The sequence below is a fragment of the Bactrocera neohumeralis genome, chromosome 6 (genome assembly GCF_024586455.1).
Source record: "Bactrocera neohumeralis isolate Rockhampton chromosome 6, APGP_CSIRO_Bneo_wtdbg2-racon-allhic-juicebox.fasta_v2, whole genome shotgun sequence".
Classification (NCBI taxonomy): domain Eukaryota; kingdom Metazoa; phylum Arthropoda; class Insecta; order Diptera; family Tephritidae; genus Bactrocera; species Bactrocera neohumeralis.
This window is the reverse complement of record NC_065923.1, coordinates 32,509,100-32,535,381: the sequence shown is the minus strand read 5'-3', so window position 1 is coordinate 32,535,381 and position 26,282 is coordinate 32,509,100. Positions and strand designations below refer to the sequence as shown.

Sequence of the window (26,282 nt, the reverse complement as noted above, 5' to 3'; positions counted from 1 at the left end):
CTTTTTTTCTGGATGACATGACAGCTCTTGAAACGTCGGATCGATTCAGTTTGTGCACATCCTGTTTTTTGTACGCTTTCAATTTAAATTTAATTTCGAGATCTGACGTAAAATCCGCCAAGTCATTCCATAAGTATGTCAGTCCAAGTTGCTCCGAACGGCGCCGAATAAAATCTCCACGGTCTACATGTACATAAGTACATTCTCAGCTCGGCTGCTATATTTTCTTAGCTGCGTGCTGGATGTGGTCTATTCGGTCGAATATTATCGAATAATGACTGCTTGGTCTCAAGATGGGAGATGGTGTTGCGAACCGCGCAACACATTCTTTACAGAACGTGAATTTTCGTAATAAAGTTGATCGATTTGTAAACGTTATTCAGGCGTAAGTCTGAATCTTCCATGATGATTTTCCAAACAATACTGAGAAAAAATGATATGACTATTTGACACGACTTACGATGACCTGTCAAAAAAAACCGATTGAAAAAAAGTTCCTCTACTTGGATCACCCGTTATGACCATAAAGCATAGTTTATGGTAAGCGCAAAAATATAATAAACCCCAAAAATTGCTAATTGAAAATTCTACAGTGGTCATACGTCTTAAATAATTCCTGAGGCATAGGATTTCACCTAAAAGGTGGACAGAACCACGCCACTTGTACAATTTTTACAAGGAAACCTATAAAATCATTTTCTAAAAATTTAGTTGTGTGGCGCCTTCGTTCATCAAGTTATCTCATTTTTAGTAGTGCTCAACATAACCGTTATATGGTGTGCGTGGTTATTATCTGATTTTACTCAGTTCCAGTATATGAAGAAATGCTAAGGGCAAATCATCAGTAATAAAATTATTTTTTTTTCATTGATTTATAAAATTTAAGAAATAAGAATTGACAAATTTCAACCGTTAAATCGTAAGAGATATTTTTGTGTAACAATTTACTACCAAATCTATGAAACGAGATATTTTTTCAAGTAGTTAAAAGCGAGATATGAATTCTTATATCTGATAATACGAAAAAATAGAAAACTGTAAGGCGGAAAACCTTTCCATTACAATTAAGAGCTCATACTTGGAGAAATTTTTGTAGAGGTGTTTAAGAACCTAATTCTCAGAGTACCGAGCGAAAAAAATAATTCATTTTTTAGACTCAACCTACTACGACATATGTACATATGTAGCTTTGCTCACCAAAAGTGGACAGTGGCGAATCGCACAAACAACTAGTATAAATGCAATAAATTGGCATAATAAAATAGAGTCAGAAAACCATTTACACTCTCGCTTGTTTTGAATTATTCGAATAACTTTATTGTTGTTTTCATTTCTTTGTTTTTTCACAAGAGAACAGTGCTCAAATAAAGAAGAATAGCGAATGAAAAACGATCTTTGGCTAATTGATTAGATATAAAATTTTGTATGTATATACCTGAGAAGATTTTACATTGAATAATATCAAACCATCATTTATTAAAATTTAGTTATCGTAATCTCTTGAGTATCATCAACACATCACCTCAAGTCACTCAATGTGAAAATAAAAGTTCATAAACGTGATTTGTCCGCTTTTATTGCATATCATTAAAAACGTAAACAAAGCAGACAGCCGGCATTGATATGATTATATATATTTGTACACATACTTACATATAAATTTATCAATAAAACCTTCGAAACGAACCTCATGCAACCATTAACACACCTGCTGATTGTTTAGCATGAAAGCGTACCAGTGGAAACACGCGATGGATGCGGCGTCCAACTAATCAAGCCATGTGAGCGAGCAAGCAACTCGGCGCATTCACAAATGCAACGGGCGCTCACTGGGCGCGCAGAAACGCTCAGCAGTGACGGCGCTTCATAGACAACCGGCTGATTACTGACAAGCAACCGCTTCGGCTGCAACAGTTATCGCAAAATACTTGCATACAAACAAACAAACAGTTATATTATGAGAATATACTCAACCGCTGAGACAGCGCGTCAGCTTTGCTGTGACTCTTATATGGTAAACCGGTAAAGCGATCATCATGTTGATAGCCGTGAAGGCCAGCCGGAGAGCAAGCGCAAGCGAACAACACCATCAACACCATCAACTGTATAGAACACGACTCAGTGGGAGCGCAGGTTGTAAATATATAAATATATCTCGTACATATGTAAGGGAGAGTGTGTGATTATATGCGTGTGGCAGTCGCATACAAATGGCGTGCTCGGAAGCGGGTCGCTGTACCGATTCTAATTGAAAATTCAAAACATGTTTTACGCATTTTGCCGTTTGATCTATTTTCGAAGCTTCGCAGGCCATATCAGCTAGCTTGCCATATATTGCTTGTGTATGTGGGTCGTCGAGCGCATGCTTTGTTTTACTATTTTCTAGTATTTTTTTTAATATTTTATTTTCATTTTTTTGTTTTTTCATTTTTTTTTGATTTTTTCTTCGAACGCTTGTTTGGCCTTTGGATTCTCCTTAATTGTTTTTTAACTTTTGATTATACATTATTGTAGCGCATCTGCCAATGCCGGCGACCTCGAGAATGGATTTGGTATACGCTTAAGCTTTTGTTTTTTTCTTGTCCATATTTTATAGTTTGCATTTATAAATGTATACATACATACATACATACGCATATAGCTTCTTCATTTGGTGTCTACCGCATTCGCATTGCATTGTATTAATCAAAATCCAATTTGTCGGCAGTTCGGTTCTTGGCAGCAAACGGTGAGCAGCGCGATCAGGCGTCCGTGCAGTTGCACTTTACATACAAGTTTATATGTATAAATATGTATACATATATGCTCTCATACATACATATATGCATATGCATGTATATTGAAGCTCACCATATCAGTAGTGCGATCTTATCAAAAAGTGATTTCTTTAACGATTTAATGCAAAGGCAAATTTAATGCACATGTACACACATACATATGTATTTGGTATATGTATACATATGTCCATATACATGCAAGTACATACCGACATATGCTAAATTAATTTTCGATTAGATTTCGAAGCGGTCTATTATCGCCCATTGATAAGCGCGCGCTTTTCGCCGTCAAACTGAAACCTTTGAGTGAATTTCGTTAGTGCATACATGTATACATACATGTGAGAATGTTTTACGCCCTTACATATGTATGAGCATATGTTTGTGCAATATACAAATTTGTTTTATGCAGTAAACACTCTTTACAATCAAATAGAATGGAGAATACAATTGAGTTGTGGCGATTGTAAGTCGACACCGCGTACTGCTCGACGCCCCAGTACAATTTCGGCGCTGAAACGGTACGGATACGAGTAACGGAAGTGCAGTGAAATTCGTTTTTTTTTATGATCGCCTAATTATTCGTTGTGCTCATTTATCATACAAAATTAAGCGCTAAATCCGCAAATTGTAGTGATTAATTATAATTTATAGTGCTTGCTTGCTTAGTTAGTGGAAAAAATAAAACAAAATTAAAAATGCCAGTCAAAGTGCAAACACCCACCAAAAGCCAGATCGACGAGCTGCGAAATTTATTCAACGAAAAATACGAGCAAAGTCCACCCGCAGGTAAGCAACAATGCAATGACTTAATTAGCTTGCACTGCGCTTGTCGGCTTGACAAAATTTCATGACTGAGCATCGAGCTTTTGTTGTAAGAAAATGTTTTCACGTGCTGAATTTTATAAAAGTCTAGAAAATAAATCGAATAAGTACACTTTTGTTGCATTAAATTGTAAGGTCACTTCCATTATTCAGCTAAAGAGATTTGTTTACATATGCCAACAACAATAGCATAAGCGGATTTTTTTATCAAATACCACCTTGTCGCGAGGGGTCTTTCCCCTTATAAGTCATACTGTAAACAGATAAATATAATAATGCATTATTTTTATTCATCATAAATTTTAATTTTTTTATATGACAAGTAGCCAGCCACACAGTTGAAAAGTTACTTAAGTGTGTGAATGTTACTGGATACCTTCTCGGTTCGAATCCCGCACGTGAGACTAAAATATATCTAAAATTTATTTAGAATAATTATATTGCCTAGATGATATAAAACCTTTAAGTATAGATATGAATTTGGGGCTCGAAAAAGCTTCTCACAAAAGTCAAACAGCCTTTCAAAAACGTCTTAAGAGGTAATTTCAGTCTAGGATTTTCAAAACATCGATATTTTTTCAAATAAAGCTGAAATATTCAATTAGTCGAATGGTGAAAAAAATGTTTTACATGTCTAAACCACTAAAGTGGGCGGTGGGCTTTAATCTTTCACACGCTTGATAGAACCTTATACAGGTATGCGATGATGAGGAGGCTTTACTCCACGGTAGTTGGCGGGATCACCGTTTTTGTGGATTGGGCAAAACAAACTTAAATTCGAGTGGTCGGGCATGCTTTCGTCTGACCATATTCTACAAAGAAGCTGATGCATGCTTCTTATCAAACAAACATTAATTTTTTGTGTATATAGATCTTAATTCTACACTTCAAAATATTATAATTTCTAAAGAAAAAAAAAATTAAATTAGCACGGGAATGAAACGACTGCTCCATCGTCATCGATTGGGGAATCAGGTTGACCATCTCCTGGTATTATGCTTTCACTGTTATTCAGCAGGCTGGCGAAGTGTTCCCTCCATAATTTCAGTATGCTCTGGGCAACAGTCATTAGATCACCTCGGGGGGTTCTCATACGAGACTGTTTTGTCCTTTTCATGGCGGGTCCCAAAAACAGCACATAACAGTGGGGAGAAGTGATTTGCCTTCAAACGGATGTTTTTTGGTTACCCAGAGGATAAGGAAGACCTCCTCTCCGTTGGAAGGACCAAGTGGAGAAGGACCTGGCTTCGCTTGGAATATCCAATTGGCGCCACCTAGCGAAAAGAAAAAACGACTGGCGCGCTGTTGTTAACTCGGCTATAATCGCGTAAGCGGTGTCTACGCCAATTAAGAATAAGAAGAAGAAGAAGAAGAAGAAGGATAATTTGTCGAAGACCGGAAGTTGTGAGCTGCTTGAGCTGCTTGAGCCATATGTAAAAGAATCGATTCTGGCCACTCCCAAGCGAATGGCGCTGAGAGAATTTTCCTCACTCGCGTGAACTTCTACACATAACTCCATGCTGCACCGGGTCATCGAAAATTGGCGTAAACGGATATATCCAAAGTGTGGCGTGTTGCCTATTTGGCCGACAGTTTTGTTCAAATCATAATTGGCATAAAATTATTTGCATAACAAAAAAAAAGATCCGATTTTAACCGAATTTGAATGTTTTGTTTTATTTAAACATCATGTCGTTCTCATTGGTAGACCCTTTATTTGTGTTTAAATGAGTAATAAACTATTTGCCGATACTTATTAATTATTAGGTATTTACTTTGTAATACAAATACTGCAGCATGTTTATATTTCTAAGTAAGGAACAATTTCGCTCACTGCACAGTAGGTTTGTGCTGACAAAATTGAAAAAAATAAAAACTTTGAAATTCGGAAAAAGGTATGAAAAGGTATTTTACTCAAGAGGAGGTATTTCAAATAATCAGAATTTCATTTTTTTTTTTTGCTTTAGAAATTATAATATTTTGAAGTGTAGACTAAAGATCTATATACGCAAAAAATTAATGTTTGTTTGTACGTACCCTAAAAAAGGCTAAAGAAACAAATGTTTGCAAACTCCGATTTTATTATTTACTATAGTTGCAATCGAGTGCGATTAAAACGATTATTATGATTTTCGAACTTTTCAATACATTGTGAATTTGTGATACGATCGCATTTTGTTTGAAAAGAGACCGTAGTCTCGGCGATAACCTTTCTCAGTGTTACGAAATTTATTTCTAGCGATTATACTCTTATGGTTTGAGAACAGAAAAAAAGAACACTATACTTAGTCTTGTTTAAGCTTTGTCTGTTTTGGCAATTGGAGCAGTTCTAGTTTTGATTTTATTCACCTAAAGGTTGTTTATATCACCTAAATCTAATCATATAGCTCAAGAGCCACCCGACTGAATTTAACCGAATTCGATACATACCATTTTTCGGACTTTTGCAAAAATGCTCAAAATCGGACTACAACCACTTCTACTTTACTTATAACACTTTTCACTCTCCAATATGGAAATCAAGCAATAATACATATTTCAATAAACGTATGGAAACAAAAATTATCCAAATCGGACTAAAACTATTCAATCCCCCAAATATCGAATATGTAGATCAAATTTCTAATTCCAAAAATTTTATCGAAAATATCTCTCTTTCTGTGAGATTTATTGTATAATTTCAGAGAAAATCCTATTCTAATATAGTATAAATGGTTTTAATGGGATCAATAATTCCCTTAGCCCACAAATACCTAATATAAAGATTTTCGAACTTCCGGTTGATTTTATACCGTCTATATCGGCAAACATGTTAGTTATGGAGAGAGGGAGCATCTTTGCCTAAGGTGAATAAAATCGAGAGTATATTTGCTCTAGACCACATATAACTAACAAGTCTTATGTACCTGAAGGTATTACCTCGCCTTTAATCCTGGCAAATTGTGAGAATATGAAATATTCCGCTAATTTAGCCTTTCCTCACTTCTTTTATTCATAATTTTTTTCACGTATCTTTTGGAGGTTATGTCTAACTATAAAACACGTACGTCTTTACATGCCATAAGAAAATTTCTCAGGGGGCCCAATTTAAATACATTTTGGAAGTTAAGGTATAGAGTCTCTAAAAATTTGCACGTTTAGGTAAAAAGTTGCCATTTATAAAAAAAAGTAAAGCTTAGTATATGAGAATTAAAAACCACTAAAAAAATGTGAAGCATTTAATGAAACCTAATGACTCTATTCTTTAAGCTTTATTTAATTATATTATGAATAAATGATAAATGGCAAGTGGTGAGTGTTTACTTAAGAATTACAATATGAACACTGACCATTTCCAAATATTCCAGAATTATATATTGATCCGTTTCTTATTAAGTTCTCATTTTATCTTCTGTAAAAGCTTTAGCGTACCTCTAAGCAAACAGGGTGGTTGCATAAACGATTCCTTACTCTCTTCATTCTTCTGACTGTCATGAAATGTAATTTTATTTAATAATAAATTAATTTTTGATACCACTGTAAAGTTGATTATTTGAGTGTGAGTCAAAGCAGATGCGACCACATAGCTATTAACAAGCTTATCTTTGCTAACCTGTTGTACTTTCTTTGTTAGGGGCAAGCATATAATTTGAAAATTTTTACATACTTTTTTTCAGAAAGCGATATGATGAAGTACATCTAAAAGTAATTCAAGTAAAATTTATTACCGACTCATATCAAACCTAAAGTGATATGTGAAAGCAATACAAATCTAATCTCTCATCATTTAAGAAGAAACAGCATGACATGAAATTAAATCCAAGGACAAATAATACGGAGAAGCATAGTATGTCTCTTTAAGGGGTATTCTGGTCTAGACGCATGAATTTTAGGCATTTTAAAAAAAAAAAAACATTTTTAACCATTTTTATTATCCATTTTTTTTATATGTTTTTATTGACATTTTAATAATATAAAAAAAAATTTCAAGAAAAAAAACCAAAATTCGTCGAGATACCGGCCGGTGGAGTGGGGGCTTCAAAAAAAACGGTGCGTCTTGGTTGGCGTGATTTCAACCCTTGTAGAGATCTAGAACACAAAAAACAAGAAGATTCTTCATTAGTAAGAATGTCGTTATCAAGTTGACCATTTTCAAAAATAAAACAAAAAAAAAATAACAAACTGACGTCGACTTAAAAAAAATTTTTTTTTAACCGATTTTTTCGACCTTTTCGAATTTTTTAAAAATACTTCAAATCAAAGTTTTTGGAAATCCAAGGCATGAAGATACACATGTACCAAATTTCAAAGGAATCGGTTCAGTGGGTCATATTTTTGAAAGTCTAAAATTTGAAAATATGCAAAAAAAATCGATTTTTTCAAAATCTTAGACCGGATTACCCCCTTAAATCCAAAAAAAATCAAATTCTTTATTTATCCATGTACTAAGTATGTAGATAGATTCTTATGTACCATCATAAACAATCGATAGGCAATCAAACCTTCTCGTAAACATAGGCGTTTCTATTGAAAACTAAGTGCTCTTAACACATTACTCATGACGAATCATTGAATAAAGCTATTGCACTCAAAATCATCCATGAAGGCTCTCACAAGTAAGTTGATAATCTATCCATATATTATACATTTATTTTATGATTACAATAGTTAGCTAGACGGCACACCCCTAATGGAATATTTATGTTTGTTCCATTTGTGCTCAAATAAGCAATTTGCGGGCAGTTTAAAAGTCAATCACACTTGCTTTATGGGTTTGTCGTCTAACCCCCTAAACTTTGTGTGATCTCCAACACATTCATTACCTTGATGATATTTCAAGCAAACAAATTATGAACTAAAGTGCATATGTACGAGTATATATGTAGGTGTGTGGCTAGTAATGGCTGTGTATTCAATTTATGAGTGTTTAAATTCTGTCATTAAGGAACTTATTGTTCAGCAAGTGCTCAGTTGTGACATTAGTTTATACGCTTTTTATTATCGTATTTTCACACATACATTTGTACATATGTAGATAGATGTATAGTAGATAAGATTAACAGGTGATTGAAAGTGGCATACAGCTATTATTTCAGTTTTGATGGACTTTGCATTGTTATTGCCACTAATTGGCATTGTAAATTATCGAGATACAGTGTTGAAGCTTTTTATTTTCAAAATGCAAATTGCGTAATTTGAATGAGAGAGTAGAGCTGTTTTACTCATTGGTCGAAAAAATTATTATCTGTTGAAATATTCGACTTGTAGTCTTAGTGCTAAATTTTGTTCAGAGATGCGGTCCATTTCTGGCTCAATGGGAATGTAAACAAACAAAACTGCGCATTTGAAGAGATTCAAGAGCTACCATTTCATACAGAAAAAACAATGATTTGGTATAGTTTGTGGGCCAGTGAATCATCCAGTGGCGGATTCAGAGGGGGAAATAGGGGAAATTTCATAGAAAAATTAGTAACTGGAGAAATAATGAAACAGCGGAAAATGCAAATTTGAATTTATAATTGGGATTTTTTGCCTATTTGATATTCTATCTCTAACTCATTCACTCAACGTGATTCCTCAGAAAGAATCGATCGATCTGGCAAAGGCATCAAACATAATACATGTGCTGCTTGTAGTATTCCGTAATCGAAAACAAAAAGCTGAGGAACATTTTCGATCCATTTATCCAGGCACGAAAAAAATGGCGGCAGAACTGAAAGTTGACGAAGAAAAACCAAGAACCTGCGGCTGACAAACAAAAAGCAAAAAATTTCTGCGTGAGAACTTGCGAAGAATACTACAAGGTCTCAGTGTACATTCCTCTGTTGGATACAATCGGCGAAGATTTGAAGACGCACTTTTCTAGAAAAGTATTGGATGGATTTCAACTGAGTTTGCTGCTTCCAAACAAGTATGTGCTTTGAAAAGCAAAGAAAAGGAAAATCTCATTGACTTCTTCATAGATAGATTCAAAAGCCTTTTGAATAAAGACAACGTCCAGCGACATTTGAAATTCAAAGGTGAACTTGATCACTGGCAGTGCCATTGGGGGCAAAAGTCAAAAGACAACAAGTTATCGACCACTGCATTGGAAGCATTGAAGAACTGCGGTATAGACCTATACCCCTTAATTCATTGTTTTCTTTGTATGTTCTGCACATTTCCTGTGCCGAATGCAAGTTCTGAACGCTCTTTTGCGACACTTCTTCTTCTACGCACGTTAACGATTTATTATGTGATTTGGTATTAGAAGATCGTTTAAAATTTTTCCACTATGATATTAAACTCTATAAGATATCTTCTTCTTCTTAATTGGCGTAGACACCGCTTACGCGATTATAGCCGAGTTAACAACAGCGCGCCAGTCGTTTCTTCTTTTCGCTACATGGCGCCAATTGGATATTCCAAGCGAAGCCAGGTCCTCCTCCACTTGGTCCTTCCAACGGAGTGGAGGTCTTTCTCCTCCTCTGCTTCCCCCGGCGGGTACTGCGTCGAATACTTTCAGAGCTGGAGCGCTCTATAAGGTATATTTAATATAATAATCTTCATGTTTCAAGTAAATGTTTCCCCCCTCCCTCCCCAACAACTATTTCTGTATCCGCTTTGAAGTTTCTGTGTTTTTTCTTTAAAAAAAAGTAAGGAGCTTGGAAATGGTTCACCCTTTGGAAATATCAAGGTATCAATACCACATACATATAGCAAATTTGGTCGATATTGGTTGAGTAGGTCCTGAGATATGGCTTTTCACCGAAATGTGAGAGGTGCCACGCCCATCGTTCATTTTCTACCAAACGTCTGGACCAATCATATGACCTTCTTTGATATATTTGTTTGGTAAGGGCCGAAAGAATGAAATTTATTATAATAATTTAGGTTTTTTAAAGCACACTAAAGTGTAAAATTAATTAATTTATATATTTTTTTGTGAAGCTATTTTATGATTTGTAAGAACATTTGGATTTAGGATTTAGATAATTTTAAGCAGACAAATCTTCTTCATCGCCTTCTTCATTAAAACTTATTGTCTTCCTTAATTTATTTCTCAGTACCCTTCCATTACCTGGATCTCGAACGGATACGCGATGGAGATATGTGGCTAACACGATTCCTCGAGATGTACGATTTGAACATGCAGACATCAATAGAGAAGCTCTGGGATACTTGCATATGGCGGCAACAGTTTGGCACAAATGAACTAAGCGAAAATAATTTGGTTAAGGAATACTTACACGATGGAGTAATATTTGCACACAACAAAGACTTGGATGGCAAAACGTTGCTCATATTCCGAACCAAGCTACACGTGAAGGGCACAAAGAATATGGATGAAGTAATTCGCGTTGTAGTCTATTGGATCGAGCGAATACAACGCGAGACGGATTTGGACCAAATGACGATTTTCTTCGACATGGCCGGCACCGGCGTATCCAGCATGGATATGGAGTTTGTCAAACGCATCATCGAGACATTCAAACTGTATTATCCGAATGCGCTGAATTATATATTGATTTTCGAAATGGCTTGGGTACTGAATGGTAGGCGGCAATGTTTATGTTTTACTTCATTTTTTAAAGTACTCAAGTTCATAATACTAAATTTTGCTTTTTACAGCGGCTTTCAAAATCATAAAGGGTTTTCTGCCAGCCAAAGCGCTGGAAATACTCAAAATGATATCGAAGAAGGACATAAATCAGTATATCGACAAAGCCAATTGCCTTGCCAGTTGGGGTGGCAATGACCTGTACGAATTCAAATTTGTGCCAGAACAGTTGAAGAAACAGAGACCTACTACACTGACTGTGATAAGTAATGGCGCGCTGCCAAGCGAGCCAAGCAGCCCCGATTCGTCGTATGAAAAGAAGGTGAGTAAGACTCTAAAGTTTATGTCATATGAACTAAGACGTGCTTGCAAAATTATATTAGCAAACTTAAAAAAAAAACTATTTTAGATAAGAAATCACATATTTAGTTTGTATGTGTATAAGCATATATGTATGTACGTGTATATGTCATCACAATTGATTGTAATTAAAAATGTATGTGCATAGGCATGACCAAAGCAAAGTGGTTTAGCAAATTATAGCATACTTTTAGGGTGACAAATTGAAATTCATTGCTTGGTTAGGTTGGATCAGTCTAGTACTTTTTAAAAAACTAAAAACTTTATTACGTATACTTTTATATCATTCCATAAACAGTTATAACTCTATTTTAGTTGTGTGTTGATTGTAAACACGAAAGTTAAATGCCGTGCTGGTCAAATCAACGATAAAAAACACGCTTAAAGTTGAATTTGAATGGCCTGTTGGAAAAACAACAGGGACTCCGAGCTTTTCAAGTGATGTACATATATTGATAAATTTTATATGAAGATATTTCAGTTATATTTTCAGCAATTTTTTTCATTAGTTGTTGTTGTTGTGTTAAACTGAAAAACATTGTGACAAAAAAGTACCAGAAAATTGTAAATAAAAATCTAAATATTTAACTAAAGATGGTAACAATGTTTATGTCCAGTTGCACAACATATCTTTATTAGACTTTGACATTAGTGGGTATAGATTCACAGAGAGCCAAAAACATGGAAAAATTGTGTATGCAGGAAATATTCTACGTATCTGAAGAACTTCACTCAAAAGACTATAGGTCTAGAAGCTGTTTAGAGTCGGCGATGTTTTTTTTTTTTTGAGATATCCGCTCTTTTTGGAATCTGATCAGACAGCTATATCACATATCTCCCATACAACCGATTATTCAGATTTCTTAAACTTCATCATTAAAATCGCTGGCTCAAAACCGTTTTTAGACACATAGTCTCTTAGGCAAAGTTGTTTAGAATGATCCGTAGAACATTTCATTATAGAAAGTAATCGACCCGCTCTACTGTATGTATATTCATATCATACAAATAACCCCAAGTTCATTCGATGATATACCAGACATGCTAAAACTTCATATAGGTGCTATCTGAAGAACTGGAACTAAATTAGCAATTTTTCAGTCAAATATGAGCTTTAAAAACATAAAAATGAAAATAGAATCTGGCACCCATCACCTTTTTTCTGTCCTCATACCTCAAAGAAATGGTCTCTGGAAAGGAATCACCGAAACAGAGCCGCATTTTTAACCTAAGACCGAAGCTTCGTACTCAATGATATCAAAAAGCTGAAATAACACTATAAATTTCCCAAAAAAATATGCTTTTCTTTGACGCAAATTTTCAAAAATTACTTTTTATAAAGTTAATAATTATATTCCGTCCAAGAGCAAGAGCAAATCTATACATATATTGGGTAGTCGAAAAAGTCTTTTCGTATGTGCAGATTTTAAGCTCATTTAATCAAAAAAAATTAAATTCGAGGAAGTTGAAAAAAAGTTACAGCTGTTCAAAAAATGGAGAATGAATATATTTTGACATTTTTGTATAAAAAAGGGAAGAATGCTACGCAAGCCACCAATGAAATTTGTGGTCGGCCAATAATATGTGCCATTATTTGTTTATTTATTTATTATTATAAATATAAAAAAAAATAAGTTGAAGTTTGACTAGAAATACGAAAAAACTTTTTCGACTACCTAACATTTCACATTGAGCTCAATTTTTCCTACTGGTCATCCTTTACTATCAATATTAGTAGTTGGAGAAGCGCGTGCACTGACCGCGCCTAAAAGCTATCAACGCAAAGCATTAACTAAACACTATCGGATTGTGTGCGGTATATTGACAACAAGCAAGAAGCAAAAACCGGAAGGGGACAATATTTTATGCGTAGCTGTGTGTTGCATGTTCTACATAGATTAGTACAAAGAGAAATATATTGAAAAGTTATTTTCAAAGCAAATTGAGGGCATGCTTGTCGCTATCGTGTGCCACGAAGTAATATACATAGATATATACATACATATGTCTGTGTATAACTGCAAATATTGCTCAGCTCTAATGCCAAATGACCGCTGATTGCGGGGATGAGAGCAGCGACTATCGCAAGCCACGAGATAGTGACTCCATTTGAGCACACAGCTCGGCAATTATCGACAATATATACAATGGAATCCATAATTTTTGTTGTTGTTGGCGTAAAGTTGACTTAACTATTTTTGACACGCATTGCAGTCGTTTTCGTTTTCTAATTGATTTTTGGCATTGAGCTTAACTTGTATAGATTCTTTGCAATGAAGTGGTTTGAGTTGAAGATAGAGTAATTGCAATTGTATATGTTTGTAAATACATATATGCTTGCATATAACTAATTTATATATTGGTCAGCTGAGCTTATATTCAACCTCAGCATGACACGATAGCTTGATAAGGGCTTGGAGCATGGTGTATCAGAGAACTCTTGTGTAATTGTTGGAGCGGATAACGATTCAGTAAGAAGTGAGAGCTTTTTGCAATCCATATGAATTAATTTTCAACTGCTGTGGCATTGCTCTTTTTTCGATAACAATTGTGGAGCATGTGACACTGCAATTATCATTGCTAATTAACGGATATAAGTATAAGGAAGTGAATTATGAAAATCATTTCTGTAAGCATTTATTTACCACTATTTAATGGCAATTTTAAGCCATTTGAGGATCCTATTGGTATTGGAAGGAGACGTTAAAATGTATATACTGTGTATGCATACAAAGTTTTGTTAAAATTTTGTTAAAAAATTTCTCAAAACTCACTAGTGTATGCGGTTACTTCACAACCGCACGTGTTTAGTCTAGGACAGTCACTTGATGATCGAAAATATATTTCAATAGAGACCAATTTTACTAATAGAGCGGGCTCACTTTGAGAAAATAAAAATTTGCCAGAGTACAATATACCATGTGATCAAAATTGACCCGGACTGACAAAAACTACATTTTCTTTTATTTTCATACAAATCATTATTATCGCTTTCAAAATAGGCTCCTAAGCCAATGCAACCAACCAACGCTTAATACAATTATCCATATACTTCTTATAAGCATCGGCTGGGATGCTCTTCAGTGCCTTCTGCGAATTTTGGATGTCGGTCCATTTTGAGAGTGTATATCGCTAGATTGTTGGACAGTTTCGCCGTTATATTCATAAAACTACGTTTCGTATTTCGTGTATTAAAACATCTATGTATTTGACCGGTTTTTGCAAAAGATTCAGATCTTTCGGCACGAGTGTGGCATTGACACGTTTCGCATCTAAAACGTTAACCGAAATGTGTTGCATGAATGTGTATAAGAAGTTGGGATCTTTGGCTATCTTGCTGATACCAACACGCCGATTGAAAAACACTTTTTCTTTAAGGGGTTACATGGGATTTCATCGGTTAAAAAAACAGCCCTTTCTGAACAATTTTTTTCTCATATAAAAAAATGAAATATTTGAACTTTTTGGAAAAAAATATTGTAAACTCCACCATTGCGACATTTCGATAACATTTCCGTTGACTCCTCGAGAAAAAGAACCCAGGTTGGCAGGATAACTCCTTACAGGATCATTTGAAGTGAAAAAATACGTGTTTTAGTTAAAAGCTTAACTTAGTACTTGGACGAAGGAAGAAAAACTGAAAATTGGATTTTTGGCAGACAATTTTACAAAAAAATTAAAATTTCCCGGAATTATTTTTTTTTTCAAATAATTGTATCGAAAAAAATCTTCGTCAAAGTCTTTAAGAATTGTATCTCAAAGACTTTTGTAAAATTGCATGAAGATCGGTTAAGCAGTTCTCGAGAAACCTTGCCAACGGGCTTCAAAAACACAGTTTCGAGAAAAACGCGTGCAAAGATTTGAGTGGCAATAAAAGTGGGAAACAAGTGCACAAGTTCTCAAGTCTGTATCTCCGAAACTATTACTCGGATTAACTTGAAAATTTTGACCTTCAACTTCACTGAATGCTTTATGCCACTTAAATGCTTGTGTACGCGATAAAGTAGACACCCAAAACCGTTCCTGCAACATTTTCTACAATTCTTTAGCCGCGAGCTCATTGGAAACCTTTGTATAACTTCTGGCTATTCAACAAATTCACATGACCACTCCGAGAACACCGTTTTGACTCAATTGAGAATATAAAAGCTGAATCGATCGAAGAAGTCTCTGATAGCCATCACGACGGAGGATTTTTCCAAGTATTATGACGACTGGAAAATTCGCTAGCACAAGTGTATTGCAGCGGGAGGGGAAGGAAATGAAATGAACAAAATTCACCTTTCAATTTGATCACAGTAGTATGTATGTATGCATATGTTGAAATTTATTATTTTTTTCGAAACTCAACTCAAAAGTAACTTAAAATTCTAGAAATTTATGTTAATGATGCCATTAAATGTTTATATAAAATATACGGACCTATTTTTGTATCTGCTCATGCCTAAAGATAAACATATTAAACGTATTTACATACATATGTATATATGTATATGCACACCATATCTGCAATGTATACAAAAATGATTTCAAAATTTATTGATGCCAATCGCATTGAAGCTTTGTAGTTCAACAGTTGGTGAGCTGCAGAAAAATTCCTAGATAATTTAACATATACATATGTATGTATGTACATGTGTATATGTACCTACATAAATATATCTTATTCATAATTTTTTTACATCGAACTACAATTCACAATTAAGTATAATTTAACATATGTACATGTGTATATGTACCTACATAAATATATCTTATTCACTCTTTACTTTAACCCATTGTCGTTTCTTTTTTTTAATTTGGGCCACTCTATCACATATATTAATCAGCCCTGTCAATTAAGAAATACATTTTATTTATTAAAACAAAGATATATCACCCTTTTTACTAACGTCTGAATCAATTTGTATGGCTTCCTCCATACATTTCACAATATCTTTAATTAATTCGATTTTTTCATCATACTCTATTTTCTAAAATATTTATATTATATTATGTATATTTGTATACATATTTGTTCAAATACTATATAAAAGATGAAATTATCAATTTTGCAATATATTCAAAATATTTAATTTCGAAAAAATACACGTTGCAACTATGTACTACGAAAGAAAGAACACGAATGCCGAAAAACGTCGCAGCGAACTGCTACGAATAAGAACACACACATACATACCAGAGTTGCCGCAACAAAATGTGATATAATCTGTACATTTGTTCATACATACTATATGTTTGCAGAAATATCAATGTATTTGCAAATTTAGCTTACACAGTTACATACGAACATACACACACACACATATACATACATATGTATATTCAATTGTGCGGCGCGCCAATTTCTAGTTCTCCTTCAAGCATATTCGCCTAATAGAATGCATAAATGTATTTATGCGAGTATGTGTATATGTTCGTAATACTGGCTTTGTATGTCAAACCCTACAATCTGCCTCCATATCATTCCCATTTATTCATCTATTTCTTTGTGTGAGCTTTTCACTCCGTATGAAATTCTTTATTGTTTTGTTTATTATATCTTTTGATCGTCGTTTGCGTTGGATTGCGTTGAGTTACTGGTTTAAGCTTGATATGTACATATGTATGTAAGCTAACCCAGTCGACAATCTGTGAGGACAAGCTTAACAATATACCAGTTTGCTTTTTGTGCTACAACCTTTTTAATGTTCGAAGCTTGATTTCCATATGCCAATTGGTATTGTGTTTACCACGCGAAAAGTTAGTATAGCAATCTTTAAACACGGCTCCCATTGAAAATGTTTCAGAAGTGTTTTGAGGACTCTACTTTATCATTAACATAAGATCGTGAAATCATCGAACAATGTGGGTTGTGCATCCACCTCTGTTAATGACGATAGTATCGAAAAAGCTAAAGAAACAGTGCTTGAAAATCGTCATTTTGAATACCAAGGAGATAGCAGAGGATCTCAACATGCCCTAATGATAATTTTGCTTAGTGTTTTGGGTATGAAGCATTTCTATGCCAGACTCGTACCAAAAGACCTGAATATTTCCCAAAAATGACGTCGAGTAGAAGTCGCAAAAGAGATGCTTGACAGTTAGCTGAGTACCCTACATTTCTCAAACGTATCATTACTGGTGACGAGACGTGGGTTTATGAATATGACGTCGAAAGCGTACAACAACGAAGCGAATGGCGTTCCGAAATTGAGGCGAAACCGCAATAACTATTATTCGCTGAAGACGCTGAAGGTCATCTCAGCCGGGACTCTATAACGAGTGTAGGGTTAATTAGATTAAGCGTGGACATGGTTGTATTGGGGTAAAAGTAGTATATTTTGAAGTCGTTAAGAAAGATTTGTATTAAAATACATGAAAGTGTTTTTTTTTTTTTACTAGTCCGATTGATTTTTGATTAGACGATATAAACTAAATATTAGAAATTATATTTTCGTGACAAAAAAACTTTTTTTTTTCAAATAATTACTTTAAATGAAATCCCAGATAACACAATGGAATAACTGCGGTTTCAAGTGACACTCCCTACCTATCTATTGTTTACCTGAATCCATTTGTACCTGGTTGAAAATGCACCTGCCCATTTCTCTGCTAGGCAATGCTGGTTCTGTGTGTGCACATGCACACACATTATGAGATATGTATGAATTGTTCTTGTTATTGGCATTAATTCTACTGAAGTGTTTAGTATTGTTGGTGCGCGTATAGCTGCTAGTGGTTTAGTTGTTGTATTGGCATTTGAGGCTTCTTGTCTTTTGTTTTTATTGCTTCATTTTCACATAGCTATATCAATGAATAGATGTGTGTATGTATTGTATACATTTTGTGTTTAAAAATATGTGCATACATATGTAGGTATCTAGCATTTACTCAACATGTTGGCCACTGGCGACCCTAATGCCAACGCTCTGGTTGTCGTTTGTCGGTTGTTTTCAGTTGATTCTCGGTTGCCGCGCCGCTTTCATTAGTTACTCGTGAGTGGTTTGTGCCTTAGTATTTATGTACCAACGCATGTTTTTTTATAATTTTATATGAATAATTTTTTAAACAAATTCATAGCTTTGAGTGATAGAACGAGTTTCGTGTAATGAAAGTAAGCATTCGCCTTCATTAAATTTTATTTTAGTAAAAAGTAAGGTGCGGGCCAGTGTTCGAAACGCGATCGCATGAATTTGTGAAGTGTTAAGAAATAAAGAAATTATTTAAACGCTTCTATACAAAGTGTTCTGCAGTAAATAAAAGCACATACAAACATAAGAGGAATAAGCAAGCAGACAACCAACTGTTGTGCGAAGTATCCAGGCAGCGTGTATAGAATAAGGAAACGAGAAACAGCAAAAAATTAATATTCTGTCAAGATGCCCAGGGTATGTGATCACGTATATGCTAACTTTTTAGATTAGCAATAAGTACGGCTTAATTATGCTGACCTTGGGAGCTTATGTACATACATACATACATGTCGACATAGTATTTGTTTATGTATATGTATGTATGTATTTATTTGGAGATATAAGTACATATTTCCTTACAAATTTACGTACATATATTTGTAGGTATAAATCATGGAAGGATTAAGATCATTAGAACTTAAAATTTAGACATTTTTTGGATCCCAATAATTAAATAAATTGAGAGCATAAAATTTTAACAGCAACTGATCGGTTTTAAGAAATCGCTCGCCATAAAAAGCTATGCCAATATGTTACAACACTCCCAAAACTGTCTGGCCTGCCACAACCAGAGCTAGCCCAAGCTTACATTTCCCTCGCCACAACCGATATTTTTACTTATGCAGGATCCCTTAAAATTAGCATAAGCATATTTTATGCTGTATCAACAATAACAAGTACAATTCTCTAACTGAAGAAGTTCACTAATCTCATATTTTGATTTGGAAATAAAACAAAATTAAGGAACAGCTGATGTGAAAAAATTGACAGTTGAAGACTTAAAAATATACCAGACCCAAATTTAACATGAAAATATCCATAAATGTTAACAGTAATCTTTTATCGAACTGTTATTTTCAATAAAAAGCAAACGCTGTACATATATAACGTATATAAAACTTTTAATCTCGTTTCATTCCTTTGCAATAAAGTTTAAATTAAATAACTCAAATAACTTTCGCACATCTGGCATTCTGTTAAAATTCGAATTACTAACAGCTGTTTGCTTTACTAACCACAACTATTGAGGTGAATATTAGAGCTGTAAAATTTTCTCAACAAACATATGTGTGTAGTTTTTAGTATAATAATTTGTCGTTTTTTGGAAAAATGTTTGTTAAATAATTTGTAATTAAAAGTTAAATAGAGAAAGCTCACGACAATCAAACCATATTTTATCAAATCAGACCAATTTATGTAGAAAGATATATTTCTATTGCATTTACAAGTGTTTCGCTATCCTGACTGCTCAAACTTTGCAGGGCGTTTATTGAAAGTTAATTTAATACCGGTGCGTAGAAATATCAAAAGTAACTGATATACTAAAATAAAAAAGTTATTTTTCTTTAAAAAAATGTGTTGTTTTTAACAATCAAGTTTGATTAAAATACATATATACATATACATATATTTCTGTATAAAAATGATGAAAATCAATTCACCAATTCATAGGAAATTCAATAAGGTGACCAAGTGCAGCTGTGAATTTGTCGAAAAAAGTGTAAACACAATTACATTACAGCATTTAAAATGTTTTTGACATATATATAGTTTCTTTGTTTCTTTTAAAATTTTCAACCGTTTCAACATTTTCAAAATTTTTGCGAATATTTTCTATTACAATTTACAAAAAAATAAAAAAATTGAAAAAATATAAATAAGAACAAAACACAATTTCGTGTAAAAAATACAATAAGAAAAAGTCATTATAATAATGATTTCACTTAAACGTATGGCGTCCTCTCGCTGTGATATTACCAATGTACATTTTATTAGGAACCGGAATAGAAAAAAGAATAAAAACACAAACAATTTCCAGCCGTTTTGGATTTTTGGCAATGAAGATAATGAATGGAAGGGAACGGTAGTGTTATTAATACCTTATTAATTTGCTGTTAACCCCCTTTAATAGCAACTGAATATCATGTTTTCAACTACATTGAAACATATTTTATAGAAATGAATCTGTGATGCAACCAAACAAATAGCGATTTTATTATATTTTCTATATAAAGGAATAACCTGAACTACATTATGACATTGGTGTGATAATACTTATATCCAAATACAATATTATGATATCTGCTTTAAATAAACTTAAACTTGCAAGTATTTCCTTGCAGGGATACCATACATAGCCGTTGTTGTGTTTAGTATTGGTGTATCCATTTATACATGCTTATGTGTATTTTATACTTGTAATAAAATTAAAAAAAGCAAACGATGCCTAATACAAAAATAGAAAGTGTAAGCATTTAAACGAAACGTTTGAGAGCTCTTAACACAATGATGAAGGGTTCATTGAAATTGAACTAAAAAGACTAAGAACGACAATGCACAAATTTGTAGATAAAAACCTACTTACATATACATTTAACGAATTGCAAGTCTTTGCGCTGTTTTGCTCCTCAAGCAAAGTCCTTTAAAAAGTGTTACAACGTACAACATTATGCACATATAATCTTATAATTATATGAACATAAGTATGTTTGTCTTTATACATTGAATCGAACCCAAAGCTTTAGTAAATGGTCGATCTTTTACCATTCAATCGCCGACAGTTGTGGGTAATGGAAAGTTAATACGGTTAACAGAGTATTTTAGTAATACCGAATGGAACAATATTTTGCAATAATTACAACAGCTGCCTAAAAATTAATTAAAATTATTAAAACAAAACTGTTTTCATTAGGTACACTTTGCCAACAACAACCGGATGTACGCGGGATCTGAAATGCCGGAATGTGAGCGAGGCTATCAAACCGTGGACCCAATGAGTAAGTGTAGCCAATTTTACTTATAAAATAGTATATATATTTTTAGTATATAACCCATTAAATTAAAAAAAAAATACATGAATTATAATAAATTCTGCTGACTTTTATATTTTTTATATTAAATGCTTATGCAATTCCATAAAATAGTTAAAGTATTATTTTTACAGCGAATATTACACTTAAATTTGATTAATAGGCCATTGCCTGTAACTTCAAATCATCAAAAAATATACATACATACAATTTGTCAAAATTGAACATACAATTTAGAATTTCTTCATTTATTAAAATTCAACAAAAATTCTTAACGTTTAGGCACAATGCTGCGAATTTCTCCAAACGATAATATATACTTCAATCGGGGCGAAAATAGCGAGAGCATAATAGAACTCACATGCATCGGAAAACAGGCTATAACTTATAAGGTAAGTTTCTTCTCCATTGACGAATCAACCGTCCTTAATTATATACACACTCATGTACACACAGATTCAAACAACTTCGCCAGAAAAATTTCGAGTGCGTCCACGTTGTGGCTATTTAGCGCCGTCTGAGACGGTTTCGGTGAACCTTATGTTGAAGCAGGACTATCATTTGGGTGAGTCGCCGAAGGATAAATTTCTCGTGATGTGTATGCCAGCACCTGTGGGTATAGAGCCGTCACAGCAAAGTATGAGTGAAGCTTGGAAAATGAAACCTCAAAATGGCAATGATGTGGAGCAACATCGCTTAACCTGCAACTATAGAAGCAGTGCAAGTGCAGCAAGTACACCGGGTACTTGCGCCTGTGGAAAAACTACCGTGTTCAACGGTGGTCCGGATGAGGGCTTTTCCTCCACGAAGAGTACCAACACTTCGGATGTGAGTAGAACTTTTGTAAATATAATATAAGATTACTTCTGCATTTTACATATAGATGTACTAATGTCATGCATCTTAATTTTCCCAACAGCTGTCAACACAAGCTAAACACTTGGAGAGTCAATTGAGATTTACACAAATTCTACAATGTATTACGCTCGTATTTTTACTGGGACTCTGTGTCGCAGTTGTTTATCTACTGAAGACACAACTAAATCACCTGCCCGGCTGCATCGGTGATGAGGAATGCAGTGTTTCAGCCAATTGTCAAAGCCGAAATCTATAATATTTACTTTCAAAATGCAATTTGACCAAGCAGCACCTACTGGTACCCACTGCCGCTGAGAAGCTACGTAGACGAGGTCATGGTGGTAGTAGTGGCGAGCAGACAACTGCTTGCGACTGCAATACAGCAGCTGATGGCGACATTGACTGCGGTGATTTTGTCATCGATGGCGATGCCATGGATTATGACGAAGCTGCTTTTGATAAGGGCGGTGTGGCTGGTGGTGGCTACCTGCTTGGTCTAATCGCATTTGCACGTAAATTTGCGCGTATCATAATTACAATTTCGATGCTCTTCTGTATTATATTCATCTCGTTCTATTGCTGCTCCGAGTCAAGGACAACAATTACCGCTTTAGCGCCACCAATGACACCTCCAGCAACAACCATTGAGGTACATATGAGGACACACGCGCAGCAAGCACACAGAAGTTGGCCAACAAATTGATATAATAATGAACGAGCTCACAACCTTTTTGAATACATATTTATATATAATGCACTAACCTAAATATTTAACGCGGCAATATATGTAAATATGTCTATGTATGTTAAGTGTAGTACGTGGAAAGATTTTATAAATGCCGTCAAAATGTGTGCAAAACTGACATGCGTATGTAAACATTACATATGTATGTATTTAGTATTGTGCCACAAACACAAAAGTCATCGAGGGGTAGCTCTTTTGCATTTTAATATAAAGTGGAGCGAAATCATGCACAAATATTTTAAATTAAATAATAATATTAAAATTTATAAAATTCTTTAGATTATTTTATGTCCCCAGACAATAGACTAATGTTTAACTTAGTTTCATGTTTAAGGTGTGCTTACATGCGTTCACCCTTAAAATCAACGCAAAGGATTGCTATTTTAAATCTAATTATGGAAAATCCAAAATACCGGCAGCCAATTTTATATACACACGTTCATATATATAATATATACACATATTAACTGCTGGAATTACTCATATTATTGACTATTTAATAACTATACAATACATTGTACATACAAAATGCCAATATATACAAAATTTTATAAATACATACATACATATAAATGAACATTTTGCCTAAAATCGAACTTGTCACACCACTATGGTTTATAACATATGTACATACACATACATATGTTTTTTAGGGGGGTTTATTTTGCGAAATTCTCCAGCTACGGAGACAAACAACAACAATGAAGAAGCCAAATGAATAGTAAATCGAAAAAATAAGCTAAAATAAATGCAATCTTTACAAATAATGAGAAACAAATATACTAATTACTCATTTTTTTATTCATGCTTTATTAAGAATCCCAAATGAACTTACATATGAGATGATGTACGTGTAGTACAAAAAGTGTATATTGTTCTTCGAAATATATTATGTTCAATTGCATAATTGTAAGAGAATCAATCAATTTATATACCGATTTAAAAAACAATAATGTAGAGGCACACCAGTACGTACGTGTGTGTGCGCTCTAGTCAATAACTAATTAATTTACGTTCTATTTTATTAACAGTCAACAGACGAAATATTAATAATTAAACAAAAAATATACAAGAAACAAATTACTTATAAAATGATTTGTATTCTTGGGAGTCTTTTTAAATAGTTTCTTATTTCTTTTTACGTCCACGCTTTGCAGCAACTTTCCCAGTTTCATTGTTTTCGGCAATCTCCTTTTGCTCCACCTCCTTGGTACTTTCGGTTTCGTTGGTTTCCTCCATTTTAGTGTCGCCATTTGTTTCAACATCTGCGTTAGAATCTTTTGCTGGCTGTACGTCGCTTTCAGCCAGAAATATACTATGTTGGCCTCCACTGGATACACGTATGATTCGTTTGCCTTCAGTTTGTTTGCTAATGATTTGTACAGGCTCCAATGCGTCATCATCTGATCCCGTACCCAATTGGTAATTCGAGCCCATGCCCCATGAATACAGTTTACCATCATCGGTTAGCGCAAATGATTGCGCTTCACCGCATGACACACAAACTACGAACTTATCGGACAATCCTTTGATTGATTGCAGTTCTGTGATATCACCATTTAAGGTTCCCAGTCCAAGACGACCGTAGTCACTGCGTCCAATAGAATAGCAAGAACCATCATTTTTAAGTACTAATGTGTGATGCTGTCCACCGGCAATTTGTTTAACGTTCTCGAATTTCGTATCTACTGGATTTATAATTGTTGCAAGATCTTTGGCATAGGCCAACTGCTTGTAATTGTTCAGACCGAAAGCCCAAATTTTACCCGTCTGTGACTCGCGCAAAAATGTACAGTAATTCGTGGCCCAAATAGCTTCGACGGGCTTACCACGTTTGATTACGACCTCACCTGGGCGCAGCAGCTCTGTTTTGCCACGACGACCTATAAAATATTTCATTTTATGTCAATAACGAAATTATAATTGATACATAATGCAGCTCATTATAAATACTTACTTTCTCCAGTCGCCGACCGCAAAGACACACGGCCCAATTGACCTTGTTCAGCACAGCCTACGGTGAATACTTTCCCGCTGCATGTAAGTATAACTAAGTGATCTGCTCCGGAAGCAATGTCGCAACATACCATGTCAGGTAAAACGTTGATGGGAAGTCTTTTATTTCCTTCTAATGTCAGACCCATATTTCCATGCGAGTCGCGGAATGAACCCCATGCAAAAACACGACCATCTTCCAACAGGCTGGCCGAATGTGAATCGCCCGTTGATATTTTTAGCACTTTTCCTGGTAATTCAACTGGATGCGGTTCAAATTCTGAACCATCTTCACTGCTATCACGTCCCAATGCACCTTCGTCATTACAGCCGAAAGAGTAAACTGTCCCTTCGAGTGTCAATACAAGATTATGCATGCCACCAGCTCTGACATCAACAACATTTTCTATAGAATCCACCAAAGCCGGTCTTTTACGCTCGAATTTCGACTCATCATCACCTAGACCTAACTGGCCCATATCTCCTTGTCCACATACCAAAGCCCGTCCCACCACGTGTGGTCTCTCAGGTAATGGCAATTGGTAAGCGGTACGCTGTAGTTTACGTTTTGGAGCATCTAATTCTTCATTGTTATTGTTGCCAATTGGTGTGGAGGCCTTCCGACGTACTGCGATTCGCGGCATTTTTATGGGTAATTTATTTCTTTCGCTGTTACCAGGTGTGTGGCCTTGCAGATTTTACTAAACCAAATCTTGGATTAAGACTTTACTGAAACAAAGTTAAAACACTTTAAAGGTTAGACACGATCAAATATTCCCATTTAAAGATAAAACAGCATGTATAACACATTCTAACCAATCTACTTACAAATTTTGTCCCTTAGTAATAAAAAAAAAGTTGAAGTTGACACCGCAATGAATCAGATAATTTTGTTAAATGGTTATTTGATATATCAGAGTGGTGTATTGGTATTTTATATCAAGCAAATATTTTAAAACTAGAAACAACTTCTTGCGGCGATCTCGGCAGACTGCAATTTAGGTATTTCTAAATTTCAACGTTAAGTCTACACGCGCGGGAAAAACGGAAAACGGCCGGGTGTTGCAAAAAAATTCGGAATGCGGCTGCTGTTGTTTTTCATACACAGCCGTACACAGGTACTTTCGACAGTCGGGGTTGTCAATGTGTTGTCTCAAAAGTTTCTATTACAAATTATTAAAGATTGTAATAGAGTGATATGAGCTACATTCGGAAAAT

At 34.5% G+C, this 26,282-nt stretch overlaps 2 protein-coding genes across 3 annotated transcripts; one reads left to right on the top strand and one right to left on the bottom strand.

The window, feature by feature from the left end:
• Positions 1-3,261: 3,261 nt before the first annotated feature.
• On the top strand, positions 3,262-22,753 carry LOC126763770 (motile sperm domain-containing protein 2-like). The gene is made up of 7 exons (XM_050481547.1): positions 3,262-3,566; positions 10,628-11,116; positions 11,193-11,443; positions 21,349-21,433; positions 21,749-21,858; positions 21,923-22,294; positions 22,386-22,753. Exons 1-7 carry the CDS (start codon positions 3,476-3,478, stop codon positions 22,578-22,580), a joined length of 1,593 nt encoding a protein of 530 aa, XP_050337504.1. The 5' UTR covers positions 3,262-3,475; the 3' UTR covers positions 22,581-22,753.
• A 1,096-nt stretch (positions 22,754-23,849) lies between these two features.
• LOC126763771 (regulator of chromosome condensation) lies at positions 23,850-26,162 on the bottom strand. 2 transcript variants are annotated; one of them, XM_050481548.1, is made up of 3 exons: positions 25,893-26,162; positions 25,027-25,793; positions 23,850-24,952 (listed from the first exon to the last, which is right to left on the bottom strand). In XM_050481548.1, the coding sequence occupies exons 2-3, from the start codon at positions 25,706-25,708 to the stop codon at positions 24,198-24,200; spliced, it is 1,437 nt and encodes a 478-aa protein (XP_050337505.1). In that variant the 5' UTR covers positions 25,709-25,793; positions 25,893-26,162; the 3' UTR covers positions 23,850-24,197. The 2 variants fall into 2 exon arrangements, with proteins under 2 accessions (XP_050337505.1, XP_050337506.1); XM_050481549.1 differs by having other exon boundaries at positions 25,027-25,788.
• Positions 26,163-26,282: the final 120 nt, after the last annotated feature.